Here is a 21,356-nt window from a genome sequence, read left to right on the forward strand (position 1 = left end):
TAACAAAGTAACTATACTTGCTTATTGTGCCACTATCAAAGATTCAAGGCCAACCACATTTTAACCAAAGTATGAATCGATCCTAATAAGGAAGCATTCAGATCAGTAACATAAATTGAACTTTATTTTGGTATTAACACGTAATATCATCACATAATCGGAGTTTTATAGTGTGAAACATCAGATGTGACATACAATACACGGACATTCATACCTCCACAAAACCATCAATTCCTGTCCTTCAAGAGCGGACCGAGTTGACTAGCATGAAAGTGCTGGATGTCTTGCTCCAACTTGGAAACAGTCGGTCCAACAGAACTGGTCAAAATACTGCCATTCAAAGGAAATACCATACCATTCATTTATCCTTCATTCAATTAAGTCCGCCTCATCTATTCTCCCCTTCACCAATCCATATTCCAGAAAGCTTCTTCAATTTAACCTTCTCTATTGATCTTTATGCCCAATGAAAGCCTTTTGATTTTATAGAATGTAATCTTGAATGAATTGAGCTTGTAATCTACTTTGAACAAATAGCCTAGGAAGACTCCCCTGCAATGCCAACTGGATTAGGATTGCTTTCAGCTGCCTTTCCATTTGACTTGAGTTTGCTCCCTTTCTGTTCGTCTTTTTGTTCCTTCACCATCACTGGCTTAAACTGAAATAGATGAAATTATGTGTCAGGGAGAGGGAGTACTTTGCCAAGTAAGCAAGCTAGCCAAATGTGACGAACCTGGTAAATAGAATATATGACATTTCTTCTGATCTGTGCCATCATCTCCAAGAAGAGGTTGTAACCTTCAAGCTTGTACTCAATAAGTGGATCTCGTTGTGCATATCCACGTAAGCCCACTGCTTGCTGGACAAACTTGATTGCCTGCAAGTGTTCTTTCCATAACCGATCAATGTTGTTTAATACTAGGAACCTCTCAGCTTCCTTCATCAAGCCTGGTGCTTGCTTCTCAATTAAATCCTGAATATGATTCAATGACAAACACAATTTTGAGCCAATAAGTAAAAAGACTAAAAAGAAATCAGATATATAACCTATTAATTTAACATTTGAACTCTAACAACCACACAGGATTTTCACTTACATAATAGGAGACAATTGCTAATTACACTGTCTTGAAACAAAAACTAATTATGCGTAGAACCGTTTTGGGAAAAAAGCGGAAGGAACATAGTGATATGTCAGCAAAAGGATTTAAACTTTGCTTGCTACCCTCAGATTTTAATCATACTAATATCTCCCTTATTCCTAAAATACCATCACCTAACCTTATTAAAAATTTCAGACCTATTAGCTTATGCAATATTCTTTATAGGCTTATTTCCAAAATTATGGCCAATAGGCTAAAATCTGTCCTAGATAAAATAATATCTCCCTTTCAATCAGCTTTTGTTAAAAATAGGCAGATTACTGATAATACTATTTTACTTCAAGAAATAAAAATAAATAAAAAAAGGTGTTCAAGGTTGTATGGCTGTGAAGCTTGACATGCATAAAGCTTTTGATCAGTTAGAATGGCCTTTTATTCAAAAAATGCTAGAGCAATTTGGGTTTTCTGATACCTTTATATCATGGATAAACCTTTGCTTAAGCACTGCTTCTTTCTCTATTAGCTTGAATGGCTTATCCTTTGGTAGATTTACATCTACACGTGGCATTCGCCAAGGTGATCCAATTTCCCCCTTCCTCTTTACTATTTGTACTAAATACGTTTCTAGATACATTGCTAATTTACAATCCAACAAGAAAATACATGGTATAAATTTTTTAAAACATGCACCCCCTATAACTCACCTCATGTTTGCTGATGATTGTTTTCTTTTCATGAGGGCTAACTTAGTTGAAGCCCATAACACGATGGATTGCATATCTAACTATTGTAACCTATCTGGTCAATCTGTGAACTTCAGTAAATCTTCTATAATCTTTAGTCATAATATGCATCATCGTTTTCAAAAACTAGTTGCAAAACTTTCATATTCCTTTATCTAACAGTAATAATACAATTGATTTTGACCCTAACAAACCTAACTTCTATAGTCCCAATAAGATTTTTAAAGCTATCTCTTCAAAAATAAGTGTATGGAGAAACAAACTGCTTTCTAAAGCAGGCAGAGGGACTCTGATTAAAAGTGTCTCTACTTCCATACCTATTTATAACATGCAAACCCAGCTATTTAGCAAGGAGGCCTGTCATCCCATTGATCAACTCCAGGATGATTTCTGGTGAGGTTCTCATGCTAATGGATCTCCAAAGATGCATTACATGAACTGGAGCAAGTGCTGCATGAAAAAAAGCTTTGGAGGCTATGATTTTAAAAACTTATACTTCCAAAACAAAGCACTCATTGCCAAAACTTGTTGGCACATTCTCACTGAACCCCATTTGTCTTGGGTAACTGTTTTAAAGGCCAAGTATTTTCCAAATACTGACTTCTTGCATGCCAAAGCCACTAGTTCTTCTTCAAAGTGGTGGAAAAACATTATAAAAATAAAAAAATGAGATACTACACATGGTAGAAGTAGTTATATCTGGGATACTAACTGGATTCCTTTCCATCCATACAAAAAACCCTTTGGTCCTAAACCAAATCACCAAAACATTACTTTTGTTTCTGATCTTATCACTGACAACCATTGGAAAATTGATCTGCTTAATAGTCTTTTCTTGGAAGTGGAAGTCAAGGCTATCTTGCAGATTAAGCTTTCACCTAACACCCCAGAAAAACTCTTTTGGTCTTGTGAGAAAAATGGAAAATTTTCTGTTAAGTCTGCTTATAACTGGTTTTCTTCCTATAATCTCAATACTACTTATTACAATGTTAACAAAAGTATTTGGACAAAACTATGGCATATTTCTTCACCTCTACGTATTAAACTTTTGCTTGGAAAACCTTAAATCACTTTTGCTTGGAAAACCTTAAATCATATTCTTCCTACTAATAAAATCCTACATGATAGACACATAAAAGATCAAGACATCTGCCCTAGATGTCTCCAGCATTGTGAAACAATTGAACATGCCCTATTCAGTTGTCCTAAACTACAGATATTATGGTACACCGGTCCCCTATCCTTAAGACCTGAAACCTGGAATCCCCATTTAACTACTAAAGATTTGATCATCTCCATCATAACCCAAAATCATACAAAAGATACTGTTATCCAGAACCTTTCTCACCTCCTAAACATTGCCCACTTCATCTGGACTGATAGAAACAACATAGTTTACAAAAGTAATCTCCATCCTATCGATGTACCACGTCTTCTCAGTCAAGCTCAACACTCCATGTTACCCACTAAACCACCACCATTAATTCAATACTTCATCCCCAACAATCTCACACCTAATCTGCACCTCATTGCCACTGATGGCAGCTTTGATCCAACCACACAGAAATCTGGCATTGGTTTCACCATCAACAAATGGAATGATGATTTATTGTTTGCAGGAAGCAAGCAAAGCGATGTACATGGAGCAGAGGAAGCAGAGTTTCAGGCACTGAAGTAGGCACTCCAAAAGACCTCCCAGGAAGGACTTAGTTGTGTCCTAGTTTGTTCTGATTGCCGAAGTCTAGTTAATGGAGTCAATGGTCGGTCTGATGATGTATCTTGGCAATTAGAAAGTACCTTGCTGGAATTAGTAGATTTGAAGATGTCTTTTGCTTTTTGTCAAGTAGTCTTTTGTCCCAGAAATCTTCTCCAACATGCACACTTGTTGGCTGAACTTGGAAGGAGTAATATTGATCTGGGTTGTAATCTTTCTATTCCTATGTCTGTCAAGTTATGTTTTAATCGAGTCAGTGACAAGTTGTACGAACTATTTGCTTTAAGCTAATGGAAGTATGTTTGTGTGTTAAAAAAAAAGAGTATATCACACAAGGAGAGGGGGCATCGCTTGCACCCACATCAATTGTTGCAATTTGACACACCAAAAAAATTAGACATGACCCTAAACCAAACTGATAAGCTTCACATTGCAATGATATGTCAGCAAAAAGATTTTAATTAATGTTCGAAGGGGTCCAAGCCAAGAGTATACCACCCAAAAACATGACCCTAAAACCAAACTGATAAGCTTCACATTACAATTTTGTAGCAGACCTTTTCGACAATAATACCACAACTGGGCGATTAGATTCTCCTAATTGTATCATTTATTATTATGGAAGCTAAAATATTTTAGGTTTTCCTTGGACATTAATGCATTCATATATAAGTGGAAAACAATAGAGACACTTTAATTTAGCGATATTAACGAAAGAAAATCAACATCGATATTAACGATGGCGAACAAAAACAATTAATATTTTGTGCGACACATGGAAATGGTAGGCCTATGTCGTTCAATTTTTCAAAGAGTCAAAGGTATGCAACTAATACCAATATGGCACTCCTACTGCAAATACTGAACCATTTAATAACCACTCAAGGTGGGGCTCAAAAGGCCATTGCACAGATTAGAGGGTGATCCTACCAAATGAATCAACACTCAGAGCCTCTGACGGAATCCTAACCATGTGAATTAAATCACCTGGCACAACCATCACCTCTCTTAGCGTAGGTGCCTTCCCAGCATCCACCTTCGAGTAATTCAATGTGTTTTAAAACTCAATGAAGTTTCAGAGGGCGCCTCATGTAAAATAAATACGTTACTTGATACATATATTTTTGGACTAGTGAAGCAAGGAAAATATGCCCTGATTTCATGCTATTAAAATAAACACTTCAGCGCATTCGTTCAAAATGTTTACGAGTCAAGGAAAAATCACCCTTTTCTGCAGGTATGCTTCGCGGCCACGATAATGAAGATAATCCCGTAAGTCCTCATAGTTTGAAGCTTTGCTTGCCAAGTGCTCTGATGTCAAATCATTCAAAAGATAGCAATACCTGCAAATTAACCTCTATTCAGTTCTTTTTAATGGCGAGGAAATAAGGAGAAGATTCAAGTCAACAAATAAATGGAGATAAAAGGTGAAATATGGAAAATGTTGAGCAAATCAAATGAAGGTAACCATCCAACCCTTCACTCCATTTGGAAAAAAATATGGTGAAGATTAAGAAGAAAATGATGTGGACAAAGTCATGGTCTAGGTCAAGCCCATGGGTGCGCACGCATGGGCTTTGCTTGGTCTATTTTTATTTATTTTAATTAGTAACGGCCAGGTGTCTTAATCCTATTGGCTTTGCTTTGTTGTCAGTTAATATAAATAAGAGCTTGTAATTAGGGTTTTTCAATTAGAGTAGATGTTTATGCATTTTTGAGAAAGAAATAAAAAAGACTTTTAGGTCTTTTTTGTTTTGATTTGATTTAAAACTGGATTTTGTTAAACTGTTACTATATATGTGTATAAGCAATAGTTTTTCCCCGACATTGGTTGACAAAATGTTTTCACATTTCAAAAGTATGACCCAAATAGAAAGAAATAATTCTAATAATAGTTCCATCCCGATGCATATAATACCCATGTTCCAATCTTTTCTAAAAAAGAAAAATATGCAATTTTAAAAAGAAATGCAATATTTCTTCTACAACTATATTGAAATAAAAGTGACAACCGCAAATACAAAGAGAAGTAAGCAAGCTAACTTCAGATACCATTAGTAGCGTAATGGTCATTACGTATAACATAAACAGTTGTTATAAATAGGCTATTATTTGGTTAAGATAACAAGTCCATGCTTTTTGCCACTGAAGGCTACAAGTTGGGATACTATTGCAATGTAATGTGTTAATCCTTGCTTTAAAGGGGTGGCCTACCAAGATTTATGTATAACTGGGATACTGTTGTGTATGTGGGTGTACTTGGGTAAAGAGACACCTGTTGAATGTCTAGTAGCATCTTGCTACGAGACTCGCTTGTTGTAACTAATTGCAACTCTTGTGAAGTCAATGAGTTGAACTGACTTCTATAGGTCGAAAATAAAAGCCCACAAGCTGCTTTTAGACTTTGAACACAAAACAATATAGAGAAAGAGAATGCAGGAAAGTAGCTTACTGCTGAACTTTGGCAACAAGTTTTTCTAGATCCCAGCTCTCCTTCGGAGTATCAGAAGGACCAATATTTGCCTATTCATGTGATAAAACAAAAGTACATCAAAAAGCATACACAAGATAATAATGTATCAGATGTACTAACTTCACCAAAATAGGTTATAGTCAAGTTGGCGTAGTATTACTTCTAAAATGTCATCCATTGTCAATTCAGCATATTCAATAAGAAGTGATTCCAGGTTGTCAGATTCAAGAGCACGCCTTCTCTCCGTGTACACACGTTCTCTTTGGCTGTTCAGGACCTCGTCATACTCAAACAACTGCTTCCGGATATCGAAGAAATAATTCTCCACTTTCCTTTGAGCTTCATCAAGTGCTTTAGTTAGCATATTGGATTCAATCGGCAGGTCTTCAACTCTAAAGGCCCTCATTAAACCCTACATTTCACAAAGTTAAGTTTTAAAAGGTTGATCCCTATAACTTGGCATTGACACATTATATCCAAGAAAGGAAGGTATACCTGAATTCGGTCTCCGCCGAAAATTCGAAAAAGATTATCCTCAAGACTGAGAAAGAAACGTGAACTTCCAGGATCCCCCTGCCTGCCACTACGTCCACGTAGCTGTTGAACAGATATTGAAAACATTATAGAAAGAAATCAATGATATGCTATCAAGATCCATATCAACGAACATATATTTATAATACATTTTAGGCCGGTTTTGGAAGGGGTAGTTGTGTGAGATACAGTGGATTATCCACTGATTGCAAACACTTTTGTGTAGTATGGTTGTTGGGGGTGAGGCTGACATCACTTATTTTTACTCTATAAATTCAATACCGTTCATTCAATTTCAAAAGTCACATATTACAAATTACATCAAATGATATTAGGTCCTACCACCCAGATCCTTAAGTCACAAGAGTATCCCGATTGCAAATAAAATCTATATGACAATATATAACCCAGTCCGCGGAAACTTGGACACCCACTACCACAATCGAACAAAATCTCTTTGACCTCTTCCACACAGACTTGTATATTTCTTTCTCCTTGAGCATGAATATCCTCAAGATTCTCTCCTTATAAAGAGTTCATACAATCGCACTAGGAATATGATCCACTAGCCACTTGGATTTGCTAGACAAAAGACCCACAATCAATTCCTTCACCAAGACTTCTCTAGCATGAAATGGTTAATCCCATAGTTTATAGAACAAGAATAAGAAAAAATTCTAAACATTGTCTGCAAGTGGACCATTGGCTCGAAAGTGGTCAACAATTTTCTCAATATTTTCTTCCACCCCTTTGCAAAGCGAACAATGGTTTTGTACTTTTGTAGATTCATACCCCTTGGATTAGATTTATTAACTGTTTTTTTGTCCTTTCTAACTAAGTACGCCAACAAAAGAATGCAACTTTGAAGAGGATATAGGTATCCCAAATTCTTTCCAAATCCTTTTTTGTGAAAAACTAAAGACAGTTGCCATAGTATCTAGATTTTCCAAGATAAACTCATTGGCCCAGACCAAGTAAAAGAATTTCACAGTAAACACCTCTTTCTCCTCCCCAATCCACTTCTTTGAGTCCACCTCCCCAAATCTAATTCCCCGTATGGCAAGTGAATTTTAAGAAAGTCTTAACGCTCTACATTTCCCAATCATTAAGGCCTCCTCTAAGTGGCACATTCCACACCACCCCTTCATTACTCCTCTCCCCAAATAACCCAAATGAATTTCAAGAAAGTCTTTTCATTTTATAGGCCTCCTCTAAGTGGCACATTCCCCTTCATTACCCAAACATCCTTCCAAATGAAATGGTTTAGCTGGTTCCGAGTAGAAAAGTCACGCCTTTTTTGAACTTGTGATCAAGGACCAAAATATCGATATCAGTTAATATATCGGTGTACCAAAAAATCGATATATATCGGATATATCGAATACATCCATTTTTTTTGTGACCAGTTCAAACTATTTAAAATATCGGATATATCGGAAATATCGGAAATATATTAAAAAATGGTCAAAAAGTCAAACGATATATATCGTAAATATCGGATATATCGATTATCTCAGCGATATAAAGTTTTATATCGGAAATTTTTATATATATCGGGAAAAAAAGGGTTCTATATTCGGTGGATATATATCGGAAATATTGATGTCGGTGTACCAAAATACTGATATATATCGACGATATATCGGCGATATTTTGGTCCATACTTGTGACAACCACTAGCAATACTCGTCCAAAAGGGGGATTTCTAGGTTCCTTCAAAGACCACTTACTCTCCCACTCTCTATAATTGTCCACCACTACTCTCCACCATAGACTATTGATGTTCCTTCCTCACCATATTTGTAAATCCACTTAGCTAGTAAAATGCTGCATTTGCAATCCAAATCTCCTTTCTTTGGTAGGCAAAGCGTCTCTCTTGTAACCATGTGCATCTAAGTCTCCCCAAAGAATCTTCCAGATAATTTCACATGTGCATAGTGATACTTTTACGGATCGGGGAACAAAGAAAGATCGTAATTCGCTAAAAATAGAGTTCACCAAGGTGCACCTCCTCCTGATTTTTTTTATCAGTAAAAATCAATTCATTAATAACATAAAAATATAGTGTTACAAGTAATAGGCTAAGTAGCAAGGAGCTACTCAATGCCCAAGAGGATCCCCTATGCCCGGGTTACAAACCCTTTTATAGTACAAGGGTATCCCAATTACAAATAAAGTCTTGGTAGGTCACCCCTTTGAAACATTGGTTAACACATGCCCAATCGTGTAACTCCTCTTTGATCCCTTCCACTACCTTGTGGATGTCTTTTTCTAGTTGCTCAAATATTCTTGTGTTCCTCTCCTTCCACAAGTTCCAAACAATAGCTCTAAGGAGGTGATCCGCAATCCATGATGCTTTGTTCGAAAGTGGTTGTAGTATGAGTTTACTACTTAGTGCTTATTTGATGTTAGAAGGTGCCCTCCAAGGTTTAAGGAATGATGAAAAAAAAGAGTCCCAAATGTTCTTCGGAAAGGCACAAGTAAGAAAGAGATGATCCACACTCTCCTCACTCAATTTACAAAGTGGGCAAACATTGTAGAGTTCCATACCTCTTCTATTCAAGACATCAATGATTTTAATTCTCCCCAAGAAAGCAAGCCAATAAACGAAAACCACTTTAAATGGAATCGAATCCGCCCATATCTTTTTGTAAGGAAAGTCATGAATTATCTCTTCTTCTTCTAGGTTGTGCAAAACATACTCTTTAGCCAACACATGATAGAACAACCACACTAAGAACTCCTCTCTGTTGTCCCACAACCAATTCCACACCGAGAACTCCTCTTTGTTGTCCCATAACCAATTCCTTCTATCCACGTCGCCAAACTTTTCCCTCTCCTTATAAATACTAGAGAAAAATGATTCATAAGATTCAAGTTCTCAATCATTTAAATCTCTTCTTAAAGTCACATTTCACTCAACTCTTTGTTCCATGTAATCCGACACCAATGCTTTCTTGTTAGTGGCCAACACGAAGATATCACTAAAAATCTCTTTCAATAATACTTCACCTATCTAAACGTCTTCCCAAAATGAAATAGATTCTCCGGTGCTGGGTGTATAGGTGATATCTTTGACGAACTTGTTCCATCCATCCACAATGCCCCTCCAAAGAGTATTTCCATAAGAATTTGAAGGTTCCTTTACAATCCATTTGGTATCCCCCTCACCATATTTGTCCATCACCACCCTCCGCCACAAATGCTCTTCTTCCTCTCCAAATCTCCACAACCATTTTGTCATCAATGCTTGATTCATGAGTAAGATGTGCTTGCACCCCAAACCTCCAACTCAAACCGACCAAGTAAGTTTTCAAACCAACCAAATCATTAAGTGTATTAGCAATTTTCATCATAACACTTGTGAAAATCATGGTATCATCCGCAAATTGAAGATCTAAGATGGATATAGACTCCACCACAACTGATACTCTAAAACCATCAACAACTCCTACGAACATACTGGTCATGATGATAAAAGGTCACCTTATCGCGATCTTCTAGAACTAAGGAAGAATCCATTTAGAATTCCATTAATGAGTGGAAAACCACACCATAGAGATGCATGCACAAACCCCTCTTCTCCGTTTACCTCCAAAACCCATCTATAGATATTAGGTGCCCACATATATAGTCAAAATTTTCCATGACAAAATCCTAGAAATTCCACAAAACATGGTCATAAGATTTCATTATGTCCACCTTGAGAACCATACCTTCACCACCCAATTTTTCTTTCGCATCATCTCATTTGCAACCAAAGAGTAATTAAGTATTTGTTTTTTTCTAGCAGATACAATTTGGACATGGAGTTGAGATTGTGCAAACCTGCAGTGGAGTTTTCTCCAATTATGCGTAAGTAGTTGATGTGGATGGGCATGATGTGATGTGTAAATAAATAGGATTTGAAAGGGCTAAGCAAACTAGGAAAATCAAAAGTCAAAATGCGTAAGAAATAGGTGCATGCGTGGCCAATAGAAAGGATTTGTAGTACTTTTGGATTTTAATATTAAAAGCCATAACTTCAGCTCCGTTAGTTGATTCTAGACAGCATTTATATTGGTGGAGTCATCTCTATGAGACATTTTGAATAAGGCCACTCATAGAAACCAAATTCCAAAAAAAATAATAAAAAACTAAAAATAAAAATAAAAACATTAATATAAGTCTTTGTAGGCTAGTCACATTGTGATCAAAGCATGGCCATTTTGGGCACGTCAAGGGCTACCAAGGGCACCTGTAATATCATGAGTAGCATAGCCACAGGTTGGCGCACTGAAAGGTGCCAAAGGCACCCTGATGTTGTGTGAGAAACTGAGATCTAATGAAGGCAACAACAATTGGTCTTCATATAAGGGGGTTTGAGTCTTCATATGGGCTGGATGTTTTATATGAAAGAATCAATGTCCTCTTCATCAATCTCTTCTTCACGAAGTGTATGCAATCTATAATTGGAAACACTAGGATTCACTATCTATCTTGATAATGGTTTGAACAGCTCTCCAACTTATAAAGTGAAAATTCGTGGTTATCTCCAGATCAATGTTTATGTAATTTGGGATCTAACCACGCTATCATCAATGAGTTACTGATCTCATTCAAAACAGGTTTGCCTCTAAAAAAACAAAAAATATGTTAATTTAATTTCTATTTTTGACTGTTAGAGATGGAGATCTGAAATATGAGTAGAAAATCAACAACATGAATGTCAAAAATGAAAATGTTTCAACTTGATTTGGCTGCTCTGGCTAATGGAGGTATAGCAGATAGGAGAGATTGTCTGCTATAGTTCATGCCAGTGAGCGAGAAAGGAACAAAGGAAACGAAATGGGAATCGAGAATTAAACCTCATATTTGTGTAATATGAGGTTTAGTGTGTAACACGACACGCATCTCATGGCATCGGAACTCTTTCCAATTTCACAATCTCATAATTTTTATCTCCAAATCGGTTTTTTAATGAAATTGGAGTTTTCAATGAATACAAAATCCAAATATATGTTGATATAAAAAATTTAAAGTTACATGTCATATGCATGTCTATATATGACAAGTGTATCTGTAGTCCAACATGTCCTGGCATGTAAGCCAATCCAAATGCATATAAACATGTCAAAAGTATTTTTAGGATGTCCTAAGCATGGGCAACAACATGTGTTAGATTATATATGTATTATGTGTGTCTCCGTGTGCACAGTGTAAACCCAAGTGATGCGGATGGGGAAGCTCAGTTCTTATTTGTTTCTATCTGATTGATCAATAAGTAGCATCGCTTCACTCCCCTGTTGAGTGCATTGAGCACATAGAAACAAGAATCCCATTACATGAGTACAAACTAAGCCATGCCACATTCTCTATGCTCTTAATGTAACAGGAAACCTAACCTGATTGTCAATTCGACGTGATTCATGGCGTTCTGTTCCAACTACATGGAGTCCACCAGCTGACACAACCTGTGATAATCAGCAACAAACTAATTACAGGATGCAGTTAATGATGTGATCACTACATGATGTGTGATCAGGAAACCGAAAAGGACCTGCTTCTTTTCTTCCTCACTGTAGATTTTGTATTCTTGAACAATGCTTTTAAAGGCTTCCCGAAGCTTTGCAATGACTTCATCCTGAGTAGGGCCCTGTAATTTCCATAGTCAAATCAATAAATCTCTGATATTTGAAATGTTGAGTGCATAACGCAAAACTCTAAAGTATCCCCATCTAATCCAGATTCACTTGCATCATTCTTGCTACTAACTCTTTAACCAAGGGAAAAGGCCTAATTATAGAGCAGGTTTAGTGTGAGAACAGCTTGATATCATCAAAGCTGGGGAATGACCAAGAGTTTTAAGGCTTTTAAGCTTCTAAGGTCTTTAAGAGAGACAAGGTTCATTATTTCGGAGTTTTTGTCCTTTTTAGTTTTGTTCCCTTTTTCAAATGCCTCAAATCATTGATCAATAGTGTGATCTGGTTTCCAGATAGCCTAATATCAGGCTTATTTAACACCAGATGACCAGCATTCATTTTCAATTCTACAACCTCCAAGTTTCAATTTTATTAGCTGAAGTCTAAAGAAGAATCGAAATGGGTTTTCACCTTTTCACATGAATACGACAACCGCTCCTCTGCTTCAAGTTCAGTTAATGCTCTTTGGCCCCATGTGTTTACAGCCAAGTCTACTGCTTCCTCGGCCAATGCAATGTTCTGCTTAGATAGCTTGGATGGGAATAAACTTTCATTCACCTGGAAAAATAAAAAGCACTTCTGTAAGACATGTATATTTCATGATTTTGAGAGCTATAACAGTCTTTAATATGTGAATACAAGAACTGAACCTTCCAATTCTTTTTTGGAGAAGGTTTCTTCTTCACAGAAACAAAGCCTCCTTCTGTAAGCTTAACAACTCTGCAAAACCCATTTCAAGTAAGAAATGTTTAGAGGTATACTTAAAAGCAGATGTTTGCGTCTTATAAATGATAGAGCTGTGTGACACACATGTAAAAGAGCCAGTAACAGGACGGGACAGAACAGAAAGAAGCCATCCTCTATAGTATACTGGAACTGTGGCAGATAAGGTGCACAAGTCGACAAGAAGAGAAAACAGATAACCTTCAGGAATATAAAGAACCTCGTCCAGTAAGAGTATAATTAACTAAAAGAAAATTATTTTTCGATATTTTTTGGTGGTGTGCAAATTCATCTGATTGGTCGAGCCCTCGTGCATGACTAAAAAGTATCTGGCAATCCTGAATCCCCTTGCATGTGTCCAGTGGTACGCAATTACAATTAGAATGGCTTCTTTTGTAATTGTCATCGTGATGCAAGTGGCCCTTGTGAGTAATGAATACTGATATAAAAACACCGACAAGTAGTCCACGTAAAGGAACAGTGCAGATCAACAATTGTTAGACATTGTTTATCTACTATGCTTATGAGTTCATCTAACAGACAATGGAGCAATCGCTACCAGCTCCCTCTACCTATACCGCAGTTGAAGCGCCTATAGGACACTCGGAAATCAAAAAGATTTCAAATACTAGTCTACACCCTATATATTTGGCTATGATCAACGAGGGAAATACAAGTGCATATAAAACACCAATAGGCAGATGTCACAGTTCCAATAAGATTATTTTTTCTTTTTCATCTATTTGAAGAACGGAAGGGAAAAAATTAAAACAGAAATAGTTGAATTATGGTGAAAAACAGAACAAGAACCCTGTGCTGGCTTAAGAGTGCATCTACACAACCAGATGCGGGATGAGAACAGTATCTATATACGGAGCCACAATAACGATAAATATAATTGTTACAATAATAATCAAGTGAGCGGTATCGAACGTTTTTGAGTTGGGTTTGGAAAGTTAGGCAAAATGTTGTTTGTCTTCTGTCTGTCTGTGCCCCCCTTCTTTCTTCACAACTTCACTCTCTCTCTCTCTCTCCCCAGCCGACCTCTTCCCCGCCACTACTCCCCCCCCCGTACACCCCTCTTCACTTGCTCCCTCTCCCATGACTCTCCTTCGCCCATAACCCTCCTCAACCAAACCCAACTCTCTCTCTCTCTCTTCCCCAACTCTCCCTCTCTCTTTCTTCTCCACCCTCCGCTCACGCCCCCACGGCCCCACTGCATCGCAGTTATATACGGAGCCACAATAACGATAAATATAATTGTTACAATAATAATAATAATATTATTATTATACAGAAATTTATATGAACAATGAACACTTTCATTTGGAGATCAGATGTCACCTTGGCATAAGTATTTCACGTAGCTTTAAGCGTGCCATAAATTCTGCATTTCCTCCAAGGATAATATCTGTACCACGGCCAGCCATATTGGTTGCAATTGTTACTTGGCCAAGACGACCGCTTTGAGCTACGATTTCTGCTTCCCTCTCCACATTCTCTGGTTTTGCATTGAGAACCTTGAGATAAAAAGTAAAAGTTAATACTTTTAAAAACAAAAAAATGCAAAAACAATACTTAATATATATTTATTTTTGGTTATGGAGTAACCTAAAGTTTAGTAGTAGAGGATATCTTTTAGTAGTATCCTCCATAAAGATTTAAGCTCACCTCATGGGGTATCCCGGCTTCACGCAACTGCTCTGATAGTGAGTCACTCTGCTCCACACTAGTTGTACCAACAAGCACAGGGCGGCCTGTCTTGTTCATCCTAGAAATCTCTACCACCACTGCCCGCCATTTTCCAGTTGTTGCCTTGAAAACTACATCTGACTCATCCTAAAATGGAGATAAAGTGAACGAAATGATTAAACTCCAATATTTACCACCAACCAACAACCAAATAAAACACTGTCACCCTAAAGTTTTCCTATCCCACAATCACCAGAATGGACAAACCGTCCTACGAATTGGTATTAAAGGAATCTAGAATACTAAAAGAGAATATACAGTAAAAGCGATCATAATGCTCTAACTTGCTATTTATATTTAATGTATGCAATAATGAATAAAGGTCTAGGCAAGAGTAGTCCATATCTTTCATAAAAGAGCAGGTAAGTGATATACTGATATACCCACTTCCATTACTTTTGTTATTCTACAGTATCTCTTTTTCCGTTCTTTCTTCTTTTTCTTTATATACAGCTCGAATTATAAATGAAAATTTTGACTTTCACAGTTCCTGAAACCTAAGCAAAACGTCTTTTCCACTTGAATGGAAAACTCTAGTACATACCTTCCTTATCATGGGTTTGTTAGTAGGCACAATTGTAACTTTAAGCTTGTATATGCTCTCAAATTCAGTACTTTCCGTAGCTGCAGTACCAGTCATCCCACAACGTTTGGGAAACTGTATCATCACAAGAAACCAACAATAGAGACTTATAATGCGGAAAATAAAGAAAGAAAAAAAAATCGAAGTGACGAGGCACAAAAAGACTAAAAGGGTAAACTTGTGCACCTGGAGAAAGAAATTCTGGTAGCTGATTGACGCCAGTGTTACAGTTTCGTTTTGAATGGGCAGGCCTTCTTTTGCTTCAACTGCCTGGTGAAGTCCATCACTCCATCGTCTTCCCTGCCGGAATACATAAAATACAAAATACAGGCTGAGTGAACTAACTAGCCAATATGCAAAGGAAAATAGAGCTTCAAAAGGAATGCTACTAAGGAAATAGGAGCACCATAGAATCAAAGACTACCTGCATAACTCGTCCAGTAAATTCATCCACAATGAAGACTTCTTTGCCACGGACAATGTAGTTAACATCCTTAAGAAAGAGTTCCTTTGCTTTAATTGCGTTCAGCAGATATGATGCCCACTGTTCTCGGGGATCATAAAGATCCTTTACATCCAAAATCTCTTCAGCATCTTCATAACCCTGTTCTGTGAGTAGAACAGACTTCTGCTTTTCATCAACCTGATATAGCAACCAAAGAGAAAAAATGTTAACTTGTCTTCAGTTGTTATGGGAGACACCTGAAGGCCTATACTTCCCAGGTTTCACATCGAAAATGGTAGATTCACGTAGTTAACAGGGGGCTTATGGACTTATGGGTTCAGGGGCTATATTAGAATAACTAGTGTTTACTATAATAACAAATCCTCAGCTAAGGTAATTGCCTTTCATTCATCTCTGTTGTGCACTCATCCTAATTCCTAAGTATGCTAAGTATGCCATCGATAAAAAAAAAATCCTAAGTATGCTATATTAACCTAATATTACTATGCTTCAGTACTTATTTGCCGAAGGCCCACGGATATCAAGGGTGAAGACATGCCTCATCTCTGTTTTGGAGCATTAAAGTAATGCTCATAAGAAAATAACTCCACCAATATTTTCAAGTCAAGTTTGACGTCGACTTTGACCTACATTTTCCATAATTAGAACGTAGATAATATATGTTAGTATATGGAATAAAATTTGCTGTGCCTTGATGATTTAATAGACTGCACTAGTGTACCTCGGCCAAGTGTGTGTAGTACTGTGTACAAACATAAAACTTTTGATTTAGAATAAACCATTATTCATGCCAACTGGAATAACTTCAGAAAGTTAAACACATCAACTGAAGGTATTCAAGGAAGAATTTTTTTGAAAAATACCCATATCCTTTGACTGAATTCAGTAGAAAAACTGCTTAGAAGTAGCTTGATTTTACCGTGTAATGCAGATCACGCTCAAAAGCTGATGCTAATTTTGCAGCTTTGTAGTACTGATCACTTGGTTTATCTGCAGGTCCTGAGATGATAAGCGGAGTTCTTGCTTCATCAATGAGAATGGAGTCAACCTCATCGATTACACAGAAATTGAAACCTCTCACGACGAGCTCGTCAACATTCTGCAGATATCAAACATTTTAATTTTATATTTCAGATAAATTCTTGTGAATCAAAAGACATAAATGAAGCCATCAAGTAAAACACATGAAAAGCAAGGCAAAGCAAAATTTACTTTCCGTGGCAAGATTATCTCTCAAGTAATCAAAACCAAGCTCACTGTTGGTGACATATGTGATGTCACATGAGTAACTTTCCCTCCTTTGTTCACTTGACATGTTCTCTGCCAGAGCAAACATTTTACTGTTAAATTATGCTCCCCACTTGAACGGCTGAACTTACGAATACTAAGTAGAGAAAGGGAAAAGAAAAGAAAGACATATCTACTATTCCCAGTTCGAAGCATGAAGACATATTGAATTTAATCCTCAATCAAAAATTGAAATGAGAATTAAGATAATATGAAAATTGGTAGGAACATATTTCATAAAAAATACTTTATTTTCTGACAAGAAGGGAAGAATCAGTTCTCTTATGAAAATCAGACACGCCCTTAATTACTGAAGTAGTTGATATTTTAATCTTTCCTTCTTACTGTCTGCACTAAACTCATCTTTCATCTCATTCTTCTCCACTATATTTTCCATTATGCTCAAGTTTCCATTTCCATTTTTCCATAATTTTTCATTTTATATGGTGCAAGAATATTTGGTGACTGATAGGATATATCAAAGACATAAGACCAAAAGGGTAGTTCTAAACAGAGAATAAGAGAGAAATCTTAATGTTTTGAGGTATAAAAGATGAAGAAGGAAAACTAAATGGAAATTAACAAGGGAGATGGTGTCATGGGACAGTGATATAGCTGACAGTAAACATAAATATAGCAGTAGGGAGAGAAATGAAAGGATATTCAGCAACAAACAATGCATTTCACAACTAGTAGCAAGATTGATAATTCAAGATGTAAAGATTAAGTTACAGTCTTTGAATATCAAAATGGAAGTAGGACCTGAGAGATCAAGACTAATGCAGCAATGGAACATAGAGATTGAAGAACAAGTGCATGAGCAGATTTACTGCACTTGGGAGAAAGCAAATGAGGGAGAGCACACACACAACTCAGATGGCACGGTTCAAGGGACTAATGGTGGATGCGCAGTAGCAATAAGGAATGATCGAGGTGAAGTGGTAGTAGCAGCAAAGGGGAAGTCAGATTATAACTCTATTGCTCTGGTAGAGATACAAGGAATAGAACAAGGATTGAGGCTAGCAAGCAGTAGGAGTATGAAAAAGGTGAGAGCACAAACTAATGTAGTATCCTTTGTCACAAAGGGAAACTACCCATGGCAGGCCAAGCACATGATGGGAAGAATTAGAAGATACATTGAACAGATGGAAGTTTTCTCTTTGAAGCATATATATAGGGAAGCTAATAGGCTGGCAGATAATTAGCTTCTAATATCCCTTCTGTTAGTTTTGTTGAAATTGTACCAAGTTCTTTTTCTAAAGATGTAAGGAAAATAGTCTATGAGGATGTAATAGGCACAAAGTATCTGAGAATGTAATCAAGCTTTTCTATTAATGAAAAGGGGTAGGGGACCTCTCTACCAGCCTCGCTTATATCAAGATATATATATATATAGGGTAAAGGAGATGAGAGGAGAACTGTATTATTCAAAAAATGAAAAGCTCTATGGATATAGATTCTTCTTCTTTGTAGGCTCTAGGAAGACACTCGTGTGCATATTTGGAATGAAATAGATCGTCACAATCACAGATAGATCTCAACCATTGAGAACCTCCACCCCCCCCCTCCGGCCCCAGATTGCAGCAATAACTGGAAACATGCATAATATTATTAATATTAAGACCAACGCAATTCATATCAAATCCATACAAATTGATCACAACTCAAATGAAGTAAGACTCAACTCCCAAGTATGGAACTTTTCAAGAAATGCAAAACAATTGACACTTATTAAAAGACTGAAACATACGTTGTATTAAGCCAACCTGCAATCCAAGAAACCGGGGAACTTGACCAACCCATTCACAATCACGGCGAGCAAGGTAGTCATTAACAGTGACAACATGAACTCCTCTCCCACTTAGTGCATTCAAATAAGCTGGTAATATTGCAACAAGTGTCTTTCCTTCCCCAGTCCTCATTTCAGCTATTTCTCCTTTATGAAGAACCATGCCACCTTATGGACCAAGAAAAATGAAGCTTATCATTCCACATCCAGTGAGTTCATCGACCCTCTAAACTAATAAGCTAATAGAATGAATGAAGATTCCTGTCAAGCTCAAAAAACCTATAAAGTAATGCCCCATACCTCATATTTCATTTTAATAAAGTATGATCACTAAAGTACAAATCTAACACAACTTTAGCACAGATAAACCAGACCATATAAAGCGCAAGCATATGGATATACCTATCAACTGTACGTCAAAGGGACGAAGGCCCAATACCCTCTTTGAACCCTCTCTTACAACTGCAAATGCTTCCTGCCAATAAAGGTCCAGTCTCTTTGGTAAGTAAAAGCGGACAATTATTTCTTGAGTAGTTGATAGGCCCGAGAAAAGTGTCATACAAGACAAATAAATTTGTTGCCAACTAAATGGAAGACAATTTGAAACATAAATCGGTATGCACAATGTTTCCAGTAAAATAACTAGCTTATTATTTCATTGCAACACAACAATGGCGCTGTCCTATCATTTTTTCTGAACGAGGGGGCTAAAACACCGTCTATCTATCTCAGTCTTCCTCTTCTCCTATTTGCTCTCCCTCATCCTTCTGTTCTCACAATGTATGCCTCTGACAAGTAGAGTATGGGTTACAAAATTTACCTTGTGTGACCTCTTACAATCCATGAAAAAAAAATGACACGAGCAATTTGAAAGAACTCGTATATGGATTGAGTGCATTTACGCTACCATACAACTTCATTTGAAATTTCAGGGTTTCACAATATCTTTGGTCCACAGGTCCACCCTCTTTTTCTTTCCCTTGTGAAACTAGTTATTAGAACCTGTTTTCCATGATCACCATGTATATGGCAACAAACCAGAGGATATACAACAACTATCTAAACTAAACACCAACTGAAACTTCCGGTTCATATACGCGAAATGTAAAGTCAACCTCCATGATGATAATAAAACTTACAGGCAACAAAGAATCTAATGACTCCCCTTTCCTAGCACGCTCCTTCAAAACAGAAGTTCTCTCCCTCAACTCCAAATCCGATAAACTCGACATTTCAGCTTCCATACCATTAATCAAACTAACAGTCCCAGCATACTTGTGTCTTGTACCTTCCCCAGTATCATTCCCCTTAAATATCCCACCTAAAAGTCCACCCAGTGCCGCTACAGGAAACAATCTCCTACTCCTCAACCCACCTGTACATGTCTTAATCTTAGCTCTCCCCCCTTTATAATCACATGCCTTTTGAGGTCTTTCCCCGACCAAGTCAAGTTTTGAGTAGTAGTTGTTTTTTAAGTGGAATGTTTTGGTAGAATATGGTGAAATAGGTGAAACAAATGAGTTTACCGCCATTTTCAGTTGGTTTGGAGAAATGGAGAAATGGGGAGAGGTAGAAGATAAGGTGAAGCTGATAACGACCGATATATATTAGAATTTTAAAACAAATATCCTTTTTCGGTACTCCCACGTCTCACTGTACTTGCCGTCGTCAGTCAATGTATTTTGACCGTTATGTCCCCTTGACTTCATGAGAACAAGTTTTATCAAGAAAATATGATAGGACACGTGTTAACTGTTGGAAAATTGAATTTCGCCTTGAATTAATTTTGGTTATACTTATTGTTAATGCACTAACAATCTTGAAGCGGGTTTTTGTTCACGTTTCGTTGAGAAGAAACGTTTTCTTGTTATAGTTCCTCATTATGATCTTTCCATGCACTGGGATAGGTATGCATTTCTAGTTAATTACACACTCAGAAATTATATTTTGGCAGTTGCGTGGCCATGGGGCAGTTCTTCCTGGATGTCAGTCGAAAAGGTGTAAAAGGTGGGAACGGTTCAGGTTCATGTGCATACAATTTGTTTGGAGGGAGAAGAACATAAAACCTTGCTATGTGTGCGCTATTAGTTTTGCCATGCGGTCTTCACCAGAAGAAAATGTGTCAGTTGGGTTAATTTTTTTTTAAGACAGTTATAATTTGTTGATAACCCAAACCAATTCAAGAGACAAGTGGCAATTGGCAATTGCATAAACACAAAAAGCTATGGGATGACATCGGTTTAGTATATATACATATGAGTTTGACTCACATGGAGAATTGTTAGTTGTTTCAAGTCTGCAAGTAACCTTCAAAACAAAGAGTTTCTTAACACTTCAGTAATTCACACTTGGTGAGAAACATTATAGAAGATAATTGTTTTGTCTTCTTCCTAACATGTATTTTGAGAATGGTGTCTTGGCACCATCTCATGGTTTGATTAACCAATAAAAGGCAAAAGTTAAAGAGACTTTCCATTGGTTACGAAAACCTTTACTAGTTGAATGTTA

At 37.0% G+C, this 21,356-nt stretch overlaps 1 protein-coding gene across 5 annotated transcripts; it reads right to left on the bottom strand.

Annotated features, from left to right (window-relative positions):
- Positions 1-106: 106 nt before the first annotated feature.
- Positions 107-20,491, bottom strand: AGY1 (Albino or Glassy Yellow 1). Of its 5 annotated transcripts, none has more exons than XR_015206094.1 (20): positions 19,988-20,491; positions 19,251-19,323; positions 18,810-19,016; positions 16,989-17,092; positions 16,692-16,871; positions 15,731-15,949; positions 15,493-15,606; positions 15,268-15,381; positions 14,643-14,810; positions 14,316-14,491; positions 12,899-12,968; positions 12,660-12,806; positions 12,107-12,202; positions 11,952-12,020; positions 6,529-6,630; positions 6,194-6,445; positions 6,013-6,083; positions 4,768-4,903; positions 734-973; positions 107-658 (listed from the first exon to the last, which is right to left on the bottom strand). XR_015206094.1 is itself a non-coding variant. In XM_086580578.1 (20 exons), exons 1-20 carry the CDS (start codon positions 20,378-20,380, stop codon positions 539-541), a joined length of 3,033 nt encoding a protein of 1,010 aa, XP_086436704.1. In that variant the 5' UTR covers positions 20,381-20,482; the 3' UTR covers positions 107-538. The 5 variants fall into 5 exon arrangements, 4 of the variants coding, with proteins under 4 accessions (XP_086436704.1, XP_086436705.1, XP_086436706.1 ...); XM_086580578.1 differs by having other exon boundaries at positions 4,786-4,903; positions 19,988-20,482; XM_086580579.1 differs by lacking the exon at positions 16,989-17,092 and having other exon boundaries at positions 4,786-4,903; positions 18,826-19,016; positions 19,988-20,483.
- Positions 20,492-21,356: the final 865 nt, after the last annotated feature.

Source organism: Coptis chinensis, chromosome 8, assembly GCF_015680905.1.
Source record: "Coptis chinensis isolate HL-2020 chromosome 8, ASM1568090v1, whole genome shotgun sequence".
Classification (NCBI taxonomy): Eukaryota; Viridiplantae; Streptophyta; class Magnoliopsida; order Ranunculales; family Ranunculaceae; genus Coptis; species Coptis chinensis.

Bases quoted from the DNA above. Each gene is read 5' to 3' on its own strand.
- AGY1 (XM_086580578.1), bottom strand. From the start codon at position 20,380: ATGGCGGTAAACTCATTTGTTTCACCTATTTCACCATATTCTACCAAA. The intron at 15,950-16,691 runs GTAAAATCAAGC...TTGCTATATCAG, and splicing joins AGCGTGATCTGCATTACACG to GTTGATGAAAAGCAGAAGTC. The intron at 15,607-15,730 runs GTAGTCTTTGAT...GTATTCCGGCAG, and splicing joins TTACTGGACGAGTTATGCAG to GGAAGACGATGGAGTGATGG.